The 16,856-nt window shown below is 36.6% G+C and overlaps 2 protein-coding genes across 8 annotated transcripts; one reads left to right on the forward strand and one right to left on the reverse strand.

Annotated features, from left to right (window-relative positions):
* Positions 1 to 909: 909 nt before the first annotated feature.
* LOC149673939 (uncharacterized) lies at positions 910 to 16,817 on the forward strand. Of its 7 annotated transcripts, none has more exons than XM_089839742.1 (8): positions 910 to 994; positions 13,413 to 13,501; positions 13,569 to 13,659; positions 14,143 to 14,304; positions 14,374 to 14,521; positions 14,596 to 14,813; positions 15,999 to 16,291; positions 16,498 to 16,817. In XM_089839742.1, exons 4-8 carry the CDS (start codon positions 14,167 to 14,169, stop codon positions 16,715 to 16,717), a joined length of 1,017 nt encoding a protein of 338 aa, XP_089695868.1. In that variant the 5' UTR covers positions 910 to 994; positions 13,413 to 13,501; positions 13,569 to 13,659; positions 14,143 to 14,166; the 3' UTR covers positions 16,718 to 16,817. The 7 variants fall into 7 exon arrangements, with proteins under 7 accessions (XP_089695868.1, XP_089695866.1, XP_089695865.1 ...); XM_089839740.1 differs by lacking the exon at positions 910 to 994 and adding an exon at positions 1,373 to 1,464; XM_089839739.1 differs by lacking the exon at positions 910 to 994 and adding an exon at positions 1,380 to 1,468.
* Positions 7,939 to 9,387, reverse strand: LOC149673940 (uncharacterized). The gene is made up of 2 exons (XM_089840035.1): positions 9,163 to 9,387; positions 7,939 to 8,706 (listed from the first exon to the last, which is right to left on the reverse strand). The coding sequence occupies exons 1-2, from the start codon at positions 9,385 to 9,387 to the stop codon at positions 7,939 to 7,941; spliced, it is 993 nt and encodes a 330-aa protein (XP_089696161.1).
* Positions 16,818 to 16,856: the final 39 nt, after the last annotated feature.

Consider the following 16,856-nt stretch of genomic DNA (forward strand, 5'->3'; position numbering starts at 1 on the left):
AGCTTCAACAATAACAACTCTCATTGCCAATAGTACGCTGTCATGGTATCTGATGCCTTGGTTATTCTACCAAACAATGTTTTCAATTTATAAAATGGCAATGATATTCGTTGATTGCGTGTGAAATATGGGAAATGTTTATCCTAACGCGGCGTTTGTTATAAATAGTGGCAGAAGTGTATAAAAACTCGTAATAAGTTCTACAATTGTAGCGACCACGCCTGCTTTTTGTTGATATCTTGCAAATCTTTAGCGCAAGATCCGTTTAAATTAAATACCTCCTCCACTCTCAGGAATATCCAAATAAAAGGCTTTAATTAGTATTATTATTAAATTTTTAAATGAAAAAAATGTACATAGTCTCTGCTTACATTGCTCCAGACTTATTAGGAGGGGTATTCGCGTACTAGTTTTATCGATATAGGCTTAGTACTAGGTCAGTCACTGAATAACATACTGAAATATTTAATGCCGTATTTATTAATTTTTTATAGGAGTATGATTAGGAAAAACACTTAATTTAATGCTCGTATGTTATATTTTTTTATTGGTTCAAATACTTTTGGAAAAAAGTGCCATTTCTAGATTAAATATTTTGCAAATAATTGTCCTTATATATGACTCATTTAAACACGTCGTAAAGGTGTTTACAATTATTACTATGGGCGCATAAAATAAATACTCGCAAAGGTGCGATAATTTCCATGCATTTCGTTACTATTCATACTTTTTCTACTTTCCTTACTATTTATACTTTCTTTGTCAGAATTTTTACAACGAAATGTAGAGAAAATGCGCGAAGTCAATCCCAGCCTATCCTGGGATTCCCAGGATAAGAATCCCTCCTCCAATCAGCGTGTATTTCGATGGTTCAAATCCGTTCAAAAACACTTCAAACGCAAACGAGAACGGAATCTGTGAAATGCCCATGAGAGCTTGAATGCCAGTATCCCCGGCTTGATACGCTAAACTATAAAACAGGGAACCCACTGAAGTAAGAACTCCCGAAGACGTTAACAAAAATAGGGACACTTTGCAGTCGAGTTTAAATTCTCCATCTTTGTTCAATCCTACCACAAGCAAAATACTAAATGCCGCCATCGATACGTACAGAATGTAGTTCAAGAGGCACAGATTTGAGGCGTCAATTTTCTTGGAAGCGAAACAAACTAAAGTTCCTGAAAACGTGCCAATTAGGGCTATTAGAATGCCTTTGTAATTGACTGCGATGCCATAGTTGAAGATGAAGGTCGGTTTACTCATAATAAAGACTCCTACGACACCCAAAATTGCGGCAAACAGTGTCCATTTTTGTAGTTTCGCTTTAGTAACTATTGGTGAGGCCAGACTAACTATGATGGCGTTAAGCGTTATGATGGCCGATGCGTCTGTTTGCGAGATGAAAATCAAGGCGAAATGTAATGACAAAAAGTAGCCTATCCAGCCGATGATCCACATTAACTCGTAGGTAATCTAAAGTTATTAGAAACACTCAAGAGTTTTTGTCAGTCTATTACTATTTTATATTGCTGAATTCCCGGGCATTAATATTAGTCTACATGCATTAGCAGGAGTGCATACAAAACCTTAATTTTACTCCTGGTATTAGTACCAACCCAAAACGCCTTACATATAGAAGGGTGAAATTATACAGAGACGTTACTACTAAGTAGTAGGTCCATCCATATTGGTGGGTTTTAGCTTTCCTCGAGCATTCAACCCACTAATATGGTCGTGTAAATTATCTAACAAATCATATATCCTCCCTCAACTGAAAGATCTGTACCTTATTCCATCGCATTTCTTTGATACTTGGTAGATCGTTGAATGGTAACAATATCTGAATTAAGATGGCTCCAATTATCCATCGATACACGCTTAGAACTTCGACGTTGTTTACGTTAAGGTATTTCTTTTGAAGTACTTGCGCCAGAGCTTCCAAAAGATTTGCGAGTAAAGAACAAACAACGGGCCAGGCGATCGCCCATTTTTCGTAGAGTGAAGCGTACATCGAGAACTGTAAAATTCGAAATGCCCGACACCGACCAATATTTTTCATTTAAATCTAAATCATAACATTAGAACTTGTTTTGATAAACAGCTGTGCAGATTGAAGGTTTTAAAAACACTGCAGCTTCACCAAGGAACACTTAACTAAGGAACTTAACCGTGAATATATTTGTAATGGTTATATGGGCGGTTTTTTTTATTATTATTATTAGTGACCGAAGAATCGTCCGGCGCTAATTATGATGCGAAGAAACTATAAATAGACAATGAACTTAGTGAAATTACTTATTAATAGGGCTGCGAGTTATAGCCTTAACAAAACGACCCACAAGTTTTTCCTTAATTGGCAATGTGAAGCGATGATTACGCTTCAGACTCTGGTAACGCAACGGTCAGTTATCGTGATTCTTACGTCCTTATTTACGAGACCGAGGTATTAATTAGACGCGTTTCAATTTCAACCGTTGGTTGTAAATTAAGTATGGTCAGAAGGGGATAATAGGAGAAGGATGACACTCTGTATCCTCTTAATGCTTTATTTATGTAACGTCATTCTTCAGAGGCTCACCCTTTTAGTTTGCTTTCCCGCTCATCAAACTACAAATAGGCATCGCACCGTAAGGTGAATTCTATAGTTGTTTGGCACTAAATCCCCAGCAATCATCCCACAAACCTCGTCTTGACGTGGGACAAAAATGCATAAGCGCGTCTTGCCTAATATTTAAACGCTGATAGAGTAATGATGAGGGAACTATTTATCGTGTATGTGATACGGTTTAGTAACCTTGCTCTAAATGATCCGATGTTGGGGGACAGTGACGTTACACTTACCCCGTTTTGTGGTACACTTCTCTCGAAGAGAAGTATTATATACTTCTGGTATGGTACGTAGCGTCAGTGGAAATGAAAAGTCGTATGTTTCGCGGTTTAACATCTTGCCGATAGTTGGGTGTTCCCTGACTACAATGTTTTTATATTTTGCTTTTCAAATAGGGAAGGAAAATATTTCCCAACCTTCGCTTCACACATGTTCGTACTACTTAAATTGGATATTAAAGGCCTTTTCAGACGCTACTACTTTTTTGACTCATTTAGATGAGTCAACTTGAGTGGAGTAAACTAATTGGTTTGACTTTGAGGTCACTTTCGCTCGTTTGAAACGTATAACTTCATTTGACCATATTTGGTTAATCCTTCTCTAGCAAAATTAGTTTCAGCTTGGTGGTGAGGACTGAGCTTTTGACTTTCACTTACATAGATAAAGAAGAAAATTATTTCAATTTCCAGATTCACTTTAAATTTTGATTTATTCTTCAGTTTTAGTACATTTAAACACGTCACAAAGATTTGAATTCGCAATTAAGATAATTATTAATTCATTAATTGAATTGTTTGTAAGGCTCTGAAAACACTGAGTCTGTAAAACATGATTAAGAAACAGACTTTTCTTTAATTAACAAATTTTACACGGCCTTGAATCGCAGCTTAAACAGATCTCTTAACTGTTTAGCTTAAAAACAAGGATGATAAAGCGTATGGCGTGAAAATAGTTCACGTTTTTTACTATGGGCGCATGAAATAAATACTCGCACAGGTGCGATAATTTCCCTGCATTTCGTCACTACATACACTAAACCGGAAGTTGGGGGTTAAGCAGTGTATGAATCCGCTGAGCTTTATGACGAAACTTTGTTGTTAGGGCTTTTTAAAAAGTTTCATACTCCCCCCCCCCCCCGAAGTGGGTTATTATGAACTCCTGGCACTAAGTATCCCTTTAATAAAGCCTGGCCTTGTTCGCCAATCCCGTTGATTGATATAGAATTGGGTCAATATCTCAATACATTGAGGCCTTAAAAAGAGAAAAATGTTTTCGATGTTCGTTTGTTTAAAGTATAGTTTGTTATTGAGGCGGTTCATTTTTGTAGAGTAAATGGTAGGGGAAGTTTAATTTAGAAATGTATCGCGTTACCGCTTATCATCTTCTCCTAAGTATGGGTACAAGAGATATTGGATACAAGCATTCGTTCTTTGTAAAAGGCGTGTCGTGGTGGGTCCTGGTAATGGAAATGGCCTACTAAACCTTTAACAGTGCCTCACCAGGCGTCGCTTTACTAGAATCTATGACGTTTCACCTACCTCACTTCATGACACGCTCTCTGCAGAGTCAGTAACCAGCGACAAACTTATGGAACATATCTTATGAACTTATGTTTCGACTCATACTTATGAAGATCGTGAAAGTCTTACGATTATACTTCATGGTCACTGATAACTAACGGCCAGTGGGAAACAGCTTCAACAATAACAACTCTCATTGCCAATAGTACGCTGTCATGGTATCTGATGCCTTGATTATTCTACGAAACAATGTTTTCAATTTGGAAAATGGCAATGATATTCGTTGATTGCGTGTCGACTATGGGAAAGTTTTATCCTAACAAGGCGTTTGTTATAAATAGTGGCAGAAGTGTATAAAAACTCGTAATAAGTTCAACAATTATAGCGGTCACGCCTGCTTTTTGTTGATATCTAGCAAATATTTCGCGCAAGAACCGTGACTGAGTACATACTACCTTCTCCACTGTCAGGAATATCCAAATAAAAGGCTTTAATTAGCATTATTATTAAATTTTTAAATTAAAAAAATGTACATAGTCTCTGCTTACATTACTTCTGACTTATTAGGAGGGGTATTCGCGTAGTTTTATCGATATAGGCTTATTACTAGGTCAAAGTCACTGAATAACATACCGAAATATTTAATGCCGTATTTATTAATTTTTTATAGGAGTATGATTAGGAAAAACACTTCATTTAATTCTTCGTATCTTATATTTTTTATTGGCTCAAATACTTTTGGAAGAAAGTCCCCTTTGTAGTCTTGTAGATTGAATATTTTGGAAATAATTGTCCTTATATATGACTCATTTAAATACGTCATAAAGGTGTTTACAATTATTACTATGGGCGCATAAAATAAATACTCGCAAAGGTGCGATAATTTTCCTGCATTTCGTTACTATTCATACTTTTTCTACTTTCCTTACTATTTATACTTTTTCTACTTTCTTTGTCAGAATTTTTAAAACGAAATGTAGAGAAAAAGCGCAAAGTCAATCCCAAGATAAGAATCCCTCCTCCAATCAGCGTGTATTTGGATGGTTCAAATCCGTTCAAAAAGACTTCAAACGCAAACGAGAACGGAATCTGTGAAATGCCCACGAAAGCTTGAATGCCAGTATCCCCAGTTTGATACGCTAAACTATATATCAGGGAACTCACTGCGGTAAGAACCGCCGAAAACGTTAAGGACAATAGTGATACTTTACAGTCGAGTTTGAATGCCCCATCTTCGTTTAATCCTAACACAAGCAAAACACCGAATACCGCCATCGATACGTATAGAATGTAGTTCAAGAGGCACAGATTTGAGACGTCAATTTTCTTGGACGCGAAACAAGCTAAGGTTAACGAAAACGTGCCAGTTAGGGCTATTAGTATGCCTTTGTAATTGACCGTGATGCCATCGTTGAAGATGAAGGTCGGTTCACTCATAATAAAGACTCCCGCGACACCCAGAATAGAGGCGAACAGTGTCCATTTTTGTAGTTTCGCTTTAGTTACTATTGGCGATGCCAGACTAACTATGATGGCGTTAAGCGTTAAGATGGCCGATACGTCTGTTTGTGAGATGAAAACTAAGGCAAAGTGTGATGCGAAAAAGTAACCTATCCAACCGATGATCCACATTAACTCGTAGGTTATCTAAAGTTATTATCATGATTAGAAACACTCAAGTTTGTTTGTCGATATATTACTATTTTATAATGCTGAGTTCCCGAGCGTAATACGGGTCTTTATGTATGAAGGGGATAATAGAAGGATGACACTTTGTATCCTCTGAATTCTTTAGTTATGTAACATGATTCTTCCCAGGCTCACCCTTTTTGTTTGCTTTCCCGCTCATCAAACTATAGATGGCCATCGCACCGTGGGGTGAATTCTATATTTGTTTGGCTCTAAATCCCCAGCAATAATCCCACAAACCTCGCCAGGAACAAAAATCTAGAAGCGCGCCTTGGCAAATAGTTAAGCGCTAATAGAGTAATAACGAGGGAACAATTTATCGCGTATGTGATTCGGTTTAGAAATCTTGCTCCAAATGTTTAGGGATGTTGGGAAGAATCATGATACAATTACACCGCTTTGTGGTACACTTCTCTCGAGAAGAAGCTCACCTTATTCCATTGTAATTCTTTGATACTTGGAAGATCGTTGAACGGTAACAATATCTGAATTAAGATGGCTCCAATTATCCATCGATACATGCTTAGAACTTCGACGTTGTTTACGTCAAGGTATTTCTTTTGAAATACTTGCGCCAGAGCTTCCAAAAGATTTGCAAGTAAAGAACAAATAACGGGCCATGCAATTGCCCATTTTTCGTTGAGTGTAGCGTACATCGAGAACGGTAGAATTCGAAATGCCCGGCACCGACCTATAGTTTACATTTAAACCATAATTTCCGATCTCTTTTGATAAACAGCTGTTCTCTGTGAAGGTTTTAATAACACTGCAGCTTCACCATGGAACACTTAACTTAGGAACCTGTGAAAATATTTTTATGGTTATAGGGGTTTTTTTTGTTGGTTTTTTTCATTATTAGTGACCGAAGAATTTTTTTGTCCGTAGTTAATTATGACGCAAAACGACTCTACATGGACAATGAACTTAGTGAAATTACTTATTAATAGGGCTGCGCGTAATAGCCTTAACAAAACGCCCCACAAGTTTTTCTTCTCACGTCCCTATTAACGGGACCGAAGTCTTCAAAAGACGCGTTTCAATATGTTTAACCATAAGTTTATAAGACATGTTCCATAAGTGTGTCACTCGTTAACGAGAGCTTGTCATGAAGTGACGTAGGTGAAACGTCATAGATTCTCGTAAAGCGACGCCTAGTGAGGCCCTGTTAAAGGCTTAGTACAGACTAAAGAGGATGATGGACTGCAAAACCGAGTGTAGTCAATTCTCACGTCGTTCTTGAACTAGCTCTCATTAAGCCTCTAACATTACGAAGTATGGGTAGTGACATACTTATGGTACATATCTTATAAACTTATGGTTTAACTCATAAAAATCTACCGTGTTAATTGAAGAGGTTCGATACCAATGTTTGTAAATTAAGTACGATACGTGGCGTCAGAGAAAATGAAAAGTCGTATGATATGCGGTTTAACATCATGACGGTAGTTGGGTGTTCCCTGACTGTGTTTGCCTATTTCAATGTTTTTGTATTTTGTTTTTCAAATAGGGAAGGAAAATATTTTTCGACCTTTGCTTCACACATGTTCGTACTACTCGAATGACATACTGATACAACGTTTTGACCCATTTAGATGAGTCGAGTTGAGTAAACTAGTTGGGTCGTGTGGACCGAAGTTTGACAAGTTGAATCACAAACCAATTTTTGCTGACTCAACTTTTTGACTTGAGGTCACCGTCGCTCGTTTGAAGCGTATTAATTCATTTGCCTTATTTTGACTGATGTCCCTCTTTTAATCCTTCCCTAGCAAAATTAGTTTCAGCTTGGTGGTGAGGACAGCATTTGACTTTCACTTACATAGATAAAGAAGAAAAATATTTGCAGATTCACTTTAAATTTTTATTTACTCTTCAATTTTAGTACATTTAAACACGTCACAAAGATTTGAATTCGCAATTAATAGAATTATTAATTCATTAATTGAATTGTTTGTAAGGCTCTGAAAACACTGAGTCTGTAAAACATGATTTAGAAACAGACTCTTCATTAGTTAACAAATTTTACACGGCCTTGATCGAATCGAAGCTTATACAGATCTCTTAACTGTCTAGCTTAAAAACAAGGACGATAAAGCGTATGGAGTGTGAATAGTTTGTTTTTTACTATGGGCGCATGAAATAAATACTCGCAAAGGTGCGATAATTTCCCTGCATTTCGTCACTACATATACTTTCGTTATCGGAATTTTTACAACGAAATGTAGAGAAAAAGCGCGAGGTCAATCCCAAGATTAGAATCCCTCCTCCAATCAGCGTGTATTTGGATGGTTCAAATCCGTTCAAAAACACTTCAAACACAAACGAGAACGGAATCATAGAAATGCCCACGAGGGCTTGAATGCTAGAATCCCCGGCTTGATACCCCAAAGCGCATATCAGCGCACTGGAAGCGGTAAAAACCCCAGATAAAGTTATTTCCAATAATGACACTTTACAGCCGAGCTTGAATGCCCCATCTTCGTTTAATCCTAACACAGGTAAAACACCAAATACCGCCATTGATACGTAAAGAATGTAGTTCAAGAGGCAAAGATTAGAGACGTCAATTTTCTTGGACACGAAACAAGCTAAGGTTAACGAAAACGTGCCGGTTAGAGCTATTAGGATGCCTTTGTAATTGACTGCGATGCCATCCTTGAAGATGAAGGTCGGTTCACTCATAATGAAGACTCCTATGACGCCCAAAATAGAGCCGAACAGTGTCCATTTTTGTAGCTTAGCTTTAGTAACTATTGGTGAGGCCAGACTAACTATGATGGCGTTAAGCGTTAAAATGGCCGATACGTCTGTTTGCGAGATGAAAATCAAGGCAAAGTGCGATGTAAAAAAGTAACCTATCCAGCCGATGATCCACATTAACTCGTAGGTTATCTAAAGTTATTATCATGATTAGAAACGCTAGTTTACAAGTTTATTGGTGTATCTGTGTGCAAGTCAGTGCAGCCGCCAAGTTGAGCACTCCGTGCGCTTGCCAAAGCACACCAAACACTCCTTTCTCTGACCAATTTTAGCACTTTAGAGCCCACTGTATCTTTGGCGTGAGATTACCCACTTACCAAGAGTACTTATTGGACGATATGCTTATGATTGGACCTAACTCTACCCCCAAATTACAAGTTTGCACCTAACATAATTTACAAATTGTCTCGAGTCAAATTTTCCATTTGGTAACTGACCGATCATCAAAATTCTAAGGTACTTCTATCAGAGATATTTAGTAAATACTGGTTGATATCTATAACCCATAGACGGGCTATATGATTTTCGTGGTTGATAACGCCACCTTCAATTAACTCCCAGTGTTGGTGGTCACATATTGAATCTTACCTTTTTCCATCGTATTTCTTTCATACTTGGAAGTTCGTTGAATGGTAAAAATATCTGAATTAAAATGGCACCAATGATCCACCGATACATGCTTAGAACTTCGACGTTGTTTTCATCAAGGTATTTCTTTTGAAGTACTTGCGCCAGAGCTTCCAAAAGATTCCCTAGTAAAGAGCAAATAACGGGATATGCAATTGCCCATTTTTTGTAGAGTAGAGCGTACATCGAGAACTGTAAAATTCGAAATGCTCGACACCGACCTATGATTTTCAACTAAAACATAGCTGTTAAACACGCGAATTAAGTTTTAAAGACAAGCCTTCATTTGTTCACTGTCAAGGTTTTTAAAATCATTTATTTTAATCATGGAACGCTTAACTAAGGAAAATCATTGTGAAAATATTTGCAATGGCCAACTTAGATACCGAAGAATTTATTGTGACAGGCTGACTATTCTAATTAATATTTTTATGTGACGCATTAATTATGATCCTGTCAATAACTTTAACGGGATGATTAAATGAGTGTAATGATTAGGATTGAGCGAATTACCACAAAGTTTGCGATTTTAGGGACGTTTAAAACTAATTTCTAAAATTTTTAAAACTTTGGTAACGCTAGGGTCAAGTGTGACGAACCTCGTCCCATTATCGTTCGTGACGTAACTAACAATAAAAATTGTTTAATTTGTTTAACCCACAAATTTGAGCTGTATTCTTCATAGTATTTCTTGTTGTAAATTTATTATGGTGCTTAACTTCTGAGAAAATGAAAAATCTACTGGGAATTTTGGAATACGGGCAAAATCCATTTTATCGTCTTGCAATTCGTTGAGTGTTCCCTGGCAATTCCCAGTAGATGCTGATAAACATTCTCATTATAAATTCAACTCGTCACTACAGTGGTTTGCTATGGTTAACACGCACGTCATTATTTTATCTACTCGGTTGTGTAGGCTATAATTTACGATATCATTGTCACTCGTGTCGTTTGAAACCTTTACCTATATCTGAGCTTAACAATACGAGTTATTAATTTATAGTGAATGCCATGACATCAAGGATAACGGTTACGTAACGGTAACGTGTATATACTCTCAAAATAACCCCTTCAAGTCAAAGCCAAATGATAATGTTAGTCTTCAGTTTGTGTCAGGAGACCAATTCGTTCATTTCCGAGTTTGACCAAACTGCACCGTTGAAATAAATAAGTAACATTATGGAAATATGAGTTCTTTTCAAGGTTGGGACGGCAGCGAACTCCAAAAAAAGCCTGTTAAGAACATTTTAGCTTTACGAAGTATAGGTAGTGTCATACTTATAGAACATATCCTATAAACTTATGATATAAGTCAAAGCCCTGACTGACTAATAATCAACGCTAAGCTTAAACCGCTTCACATAGTAGGCTGAAATTTTTGCAGGGACGTTACTCTTCGGTAGTAGGCACGTATTAAGGAAGATTTTTCCAATCTTAAAAAAATGGCGGCCAGAATTGTAAACATAACATTCTTTATGGAACAAAGTCCGTGGATATCAACATATTTCTCTAATATTTATTGCACTGGTCCCCTATAGTCTATAGACGGGCTCTATGGCTTTTGGGTTTAGATTTGTCGCCATTTTTTAAAATGGCGTCCCGAAAACTTATGAAAATGTCTCGACGGACAGGTGGCTTTTGCTCTTTTTTTTTATAAAGCGTAAAACCAATTATTATGATTATGAGTTTAGAAAGTTATAAGCGAGTATGATAATAAAGAATAACGTGGGAAATAGACTCCTGGTCCTGCGTAAAATAAAAGTCAAAATATACGTTAAAAATAAACAAAAGTTCCGTTACATGACGGCCGAACTTCCTGGTAGGGCAAACGTTTGTCTCGTGTGTTGATATAGTAGTTATGAGAGGCATATTCAAATGACCCAAATTGATTTAATATAACCTTCATTATATAACCTGGAAAACATACGGCTAAGAGGAATCATTGTGCCCCCCATATTTCCCTTGTTCATTTCTATGCGGGTTTTGTGGGCCGGGCTTGAGAAATATCCGTCATGCCTCATAATTCTGATGGAGTCTTTCTAAATGTGATTTCTTAATTTGATTGGTAGCAACGCGAAGTCAGGCGCACGCCCAAGGTGCAACTCGTAACGAGACAGGTTATTCACCAGGGAAACGCATAATCATTAATCTTGCTCATCCCACGCTGAGAAAATAGCTATCACAATGAATTCCTATTAGCTCTCTGTATTCTTGAATGAAAGTATTATTTTAGTTCGTTATATTTTTATAGGCTGCAGTCGCCTATACATTTGGAGTGAAAAATGGAACGGGTTTTCATTAAAAAGCCTTTAGTCCGTGTGTTTACGTTTCTTAATTACAATTTTAGGATATAATTATCTTCATCTAAGTTTATAACCCCTAATTCAGACCAGACATAAATAAACTAACTAGTAGGTGATTATTGAGTAATATACGAGCTGCAATCCCAGCTCGTATATTACGATATTTTTACTCTAAATAAAGGATTAAACGCGGTCTTATTTTCAAACTTACTTTAGTCGAACCAAATAACTTTCGATGTTTTTCCTATCAGTGCGAAATTAGCAACGGTTAGCGCGAGAATGAGTTCCGTTACGCATTACTCGCTCCGGACTCCGGCGTTCCCGCTAAAGTTAGATCAACACAATGGACTATTTCGGAAAGTACATACCGAGAAATCAACATACAGGGGGTGGGGTGGTCATTGGGGTATTTTCCCTCTCGCCAAGATGCATCGCTAGAGGCAGTGCGAGTTGGCTAGCAACCCCCGCCTGGAGACATTGTCCCTGTGTGCTGGTATATCTGTATGTAATTTCTGAAATGGTCTCTTCGACCTGGTAACCGGTCTTTTCTTAACGACTACCCGTTTTGTTTTTCATGTTTTTCCATTTTCCACAAATAACACTTTCCAGGCAACCTGAAAGTATCCATGCTACCATCTACTTCAAATGGGTTAAAAGTAAAAATCATTGCGTGCAGAAACGTGCTAACCGACTTAATGTTTCCATATTTCGTAAAATTGTTGATATCTATATACTTAAATATTTTTAATAATTTCAAGTTACAATTTTTTAAATTTAATATTAAATTTTCAATTAATTAAGGTAATTTGGTACTAGACGTACGAAGTATAGTAACCAAACTTGAAACCAGAATGTTTTTTTTTTTAAACAAAGCGCACTGACTTCAAAAAATTCCATTATCAAAGTCAAGCTAATATTGTCACGCTTTGCGGTCACTTTCTATACACTGAACAGTATGTACTATATAATTTAAAACGGTAAACAAACGGCTAACGGTCGAAATATTTGCTCGTGCCTTTCGCTGTCAAACGCGATCGTGGCTTAAACAAACTCTAACCTACCTTGGATTGACGAAAAGCAGCTATGACTCAAATTTTTGTACGATTTATTGGCGCTGAGGTTTGTCTTTTAACTCTGCTAACTAATTTTCCTCGCTTATTTCTACAATACTGATTTAACCCCTACTTTACATCTTGGCTTTATTTTCTCTAGTAAATTATAAGCATTTAACGAGTTATATTCAAATAATTCATTAGAAGGATAGAATTAGACGACGTCAAAAGTGGGGTTTAATTTTACATATAATCTTATAATTTTTGGGTTAAATTTTGATGAAATTATAATTTATGACTGAACTGATAATTCCACCCAACTTTGAGCTTGTTTATGCAAACTTAGAATTATTGAACTCAGTAGTTGAGTAAGTAAAGGGTTTGGTTCTTGTATCTTTTACCCTGGTTCGATTCCAAACCACTCCACACCTTTTTTTTTTTTCTTCAGAATATCATATGTATCTAGAGAAAGAGATGAGTCCCTCTTGTTAATAGCCCCTTAGGAGAATACATGCTAATTTTTGGTTTTATAAAGAGAGCTCAGCATGATATTAAAGGGAAAATGGGGTTAAATATGCTTGTATACTTTGTTTAAAAAGAAACGGAATGTTTTATGGTTTGTTTAGATGATGGTTTTAGTATACATGTATAGACTAGTGGCGGTAGAGAGGGGTGTAGACTGTGTATCCCTCCCTCTGTTCGCACCCAGTAAAGGGACGACACTGATCTAAGAGATAGAAGGGTATGACGTTTGCATACGTAATACTGTCATTATGATAATGAGCTTACATCATGGTACTTTGAGGACGGTTATGAATTTTTGGTAAAGTAAATGCTTTTTTTAAAAACATTTCAGTATCCATTCTTTCTTTCGGGAAGTGGCCAGCAACTGACGGATCATTTTGGGTTTTATTGGCTACATTTTATACGGCTTCTCAATATCAAGTATAAAATAGACGCGTTTGTAAACAATTTTCGTTTAACTTTGATTTGACTCTAGAAATTTTCGTAGCTTTTCTAGCATCATAGATGAGCAGCTTTACTATGGATCGGTCATATCCGAAAATAATGGAACCGGAATTATTGGATACCTACTTAGAAACGTAATATATTCCATTAACCTGTGTCGCACTTTTGCTCTGGACAGGGATAGATTTAATTTTAGAAGTAGGAATGGAGAACAGAGTAATGTGGGCGCGCATCAAAGTCCCGGACCCCCTTCCACGGGACGGAGGGGTACGAAAGAAGAGGCGGGTCATAGCGACAGAGGTAAAAAGGAATTACATATTTTTCGCCGTCCCCGTCAGCAACTTCATCAAAACGTAGTTTAAGCTTTTCGTTATGTGTTGGAGGGAGGGGCTCTATACTGGGCTATGAGTCGGACTGAAGCTGGTACTAAACGTTCTCCATTCCTACTTCTAAAATTAAATCTATCCCTGCTCTGGGTAACTGTCATATATTTGTCAATATGACGGTATATGAGCGAACCAGAGATAAGACCCATTTCCGTCTTTATTGGGCTATTTCACCTTGAACGGTTCAAAATTTCTAGATATTTTAAATTATTTTCACATTTTTCATAATAGGAGTCGGATATTTCCTTGATTCCAATGCGCGCGGGGCACGACACTTTCCCATACTTGAAATTTTCACACGTGATAAATTCTATGAAATATCGAATTTTTTCCATACATCCAATTAACCAGGATAATAATTTGTTTGCCGTCTTAGACGTATTTTCTGATGAGGTAATTACCGTAGCTGTCCCTATATAATTAATTATAAGTACCATAATTGAAGCCAATAAATTTTTAAAGGTTTGGGTCGTTTGGTTTTTGAGTTTCCTCTATTTTTGTTGCTTCAACATTTGGTTTCATCGTTTCGTGTATTTTCGTTTCAAATATCGTAAACTGTACGCTCCACGACACATCATTTGGAAAGCGCTATCGACTCTACTCTCCAAAAGTATAAGCATCGTTTATATTTTGAAATTAATATAGCGTTTTCGATTCAAAATATATGTATATATTTCATTACAGGTGGAAATTTGAAAATTTTCAATATGGGTGATCGAATTTCATGGATTGTTTGGATCTTTACTTCGTTTTGTTTAACGTCGGCTTTCACGAGTTGTATGCTCTCGAAAATAACTCTTCCGGCTACGAAGAAATATTTGGAATCAATGGCCGATTTTGTCCATGTTCCGGATATGAAAATTGTTCTTGTTGAAGGCACAACCTTTTACTACGAATTAAAGGTGACGGTTTTAATTACTTTTCGTTCTCAAAAAAGTAGGTTTAGTTGGTAATTTTTTTAAAAAAAAATTTGCATAAAAGTATAAGGCGCGCTTAACTTCTCGACAGTGGCGTCGCTAGGCCTTTTTTGGGGGGGCTATAGCCCCCCCAAATTCCAAAGTTAGCCCCCCCAAAAAAATCCGTAAACCCTACCAAAAAATTGCTGTTAGCATCCTAAAATTCTTTAGCAATATATAAAAAATTATAATGATAGATTCGTTAAGTTTCATCTCTGCAGAGATGAATTTCAATATCAAACAGTACAATTTTGAAGAAAAGAACAGATGGAGACGAGTAAAATGTTTCATGTTCTTTCGAAGGGAGTCCCAATAGTGTGGACTAAAAGCTAACCAAAACTAAAAATAAACTTAAGACGAGTGAAAATCCTTCATAATCGGTTCCGTTTTTATCAATAAAAGGCTGTATTTCTTTAAAATACGAATAATTTCACGTTGACACAAAATTACGTAGTTTTAAAGGTCTACACATTATCCAATGAACCCATTATTATGCAATTTTTTTATTAAGTTCTTATAATAACTAGTTTGCCCAGATTTAGCCCCCCCAAATTTCAAACCCTAGCGACGCTACTGCTTCTCGAAACTACGTAACTTGTCGAAATTATTGCTCGAGGACTGTAATTCTCTGGAATATTACACATAGATGATCACTGAAATTCTCCCACGTTTTACGCATAATTGACCACTTGAATTCCCTTGAGGTTTACACGTAGTTGATCACATGAATTCTCCCGAATATTACACAAAATTAATGCTTAGAATCAATGGAATTCTCCCACGTTTTACGCATAATTAAACCACTTAAATTCCCCTGAATATTACACATAGTTGATCGCTCGAATTCTCTCGAATATTAAACATTTATCACTGGAATTCTCTCAAGTATTACCAGAAGTATATAATACTTCTCTATTATCTGGCATTACACATAGTTGATCGCTGGAATTTTCAAGTTTTAGACATAGTTGAAAACTGGAATTCTTGCAAGTACTAGATTGATAAACTTGTATATTTGTTCGTCCTTTAATTAGAATATCCGAACTAGAAGTAGAATCTCAATAACCAAAACGTGAATTTTCGTTCAGCTTTGTGGTATAAAGTTTTCTAAATGAAAATATTTCTGCACAGAATTCTAACGACAAAATTAATCAGCAAGTTTGGGCTCAAGTGATGAAATACAACGGAGCGTTTGATCCGGCCAAGTATAACATGATCAACTTTTTCGGTGAGCTGCAACAAGGTCTAGCTGCGATCATTTTACCGGAAACCGTGGCCCTTTTAGTTTTTGCTAATTTGGGCGTGCTTGGTGGACAAGAGGAAAATGGATTCTATTTTCCGAAAAAGCACGTTTTTGAATCAGATTTCTCTTGGGTCTTTCGTAAAGGATTTGATGAGGAGTTGCAAGTGCACTTATGTAATATGTGAGTGCAAAATATTTTGAATTTTTTTTTTTTTTTGCCCTTTTCTATACTGATTGTAATCAATAGAACCAACCGTTGCTTTAAACTGGATCCAAAATTGAAACTTTTATTTCTTTATCACTCGCCATAATAGTTTAGTTCCAGCACAAAAATGTAAACACTCAATTTTTGAAGTCTGTAATTTTATTGTTAATATTTTTGAAAAGGGCTCTTTGGAATTTTGAACACAAATCATTAGAACATGATCTCGATTTTCAAATATGGCAAGGAATGATTCAGTTGCCAGAGTTAACACCCTCTACGGAAGGCGCGGCAATTGGCATGGGAAAACTCTATTTAGCGACTCTTATTTTCGTCATTGGCATCCTATTTTCTTTCTTGACACTCTTCGTTGAAGTTCTCCTATGTTCTAAAATGTATTATTGAAGGCGCGGAGCGTTCTAAAATGTATCGTGTATACCCTGATTAATTTTAGCGGTAAACTGTAATTTTTTTATATATTGTCCAAATAAACCATCGTAAATGACTACAGCCTATATTTCAAAAACATGCAGGATGTTAGGAA

Source organism: Phalangium opilio, unplaced genomic scaffold (assembly GCF_054372755.1).
Source record: "Phalangium opilio isolate 3A_F unplaced genomic scaffold, DU_Popi_V2 ptg000048l_1, whole genome shotgun sequence".
In the NCBI taxonomy this organism is placed as follows: Eukaryota; Metazoa; Arthropoda; class Arachnida; order Opiliones; family Phalangiidae; genus Phalangium; species Phalangium opilio.

What these genes read in the sequence shown, in the direction of transcription:
- LOC149673940 (XM_089840035.1), bottom strand. Translation starts at nt 9,387, where the DNA reads ATGTACGCTCTACTCTACAAAAAATGGGCAATTGCATATCCCGTTATT. An exon ending in AAGAAATACGATGGAAAAAG is followed by an intron (nt 8,707 to 9,162) that starts GTAAGATTCAAT and finishes TAATAACTTTAG; the next exon opens with ATAACCTACGAGTTAATGTG.
- LOC149673939 (XM_089839742.1), top strand. Translation starts at nt 14,167, where the DNA reads ATGCGCGCGGGGCACGACACTTTCCCATACTTGAAATTTTCACACGTG. An exon ending in TAGACGTATTTTCTGATGAG is followed by an intron (nt 14,305 to 14,373) that starts GTAATTACCGTA and finishes AAATTTTTAAAG; the next exon opens with GTTTGGGTCGTTTGGTTTTT. An exon ending in CAAGTGCACTTATGTAATAT is followed by an intron (nt 16,292 to 16,497) that starts GTGAGTGCAAAA and finishes ATTTTTGAAAAG; the next exon opens with GGCTCTTTGGAATTTTGAAC.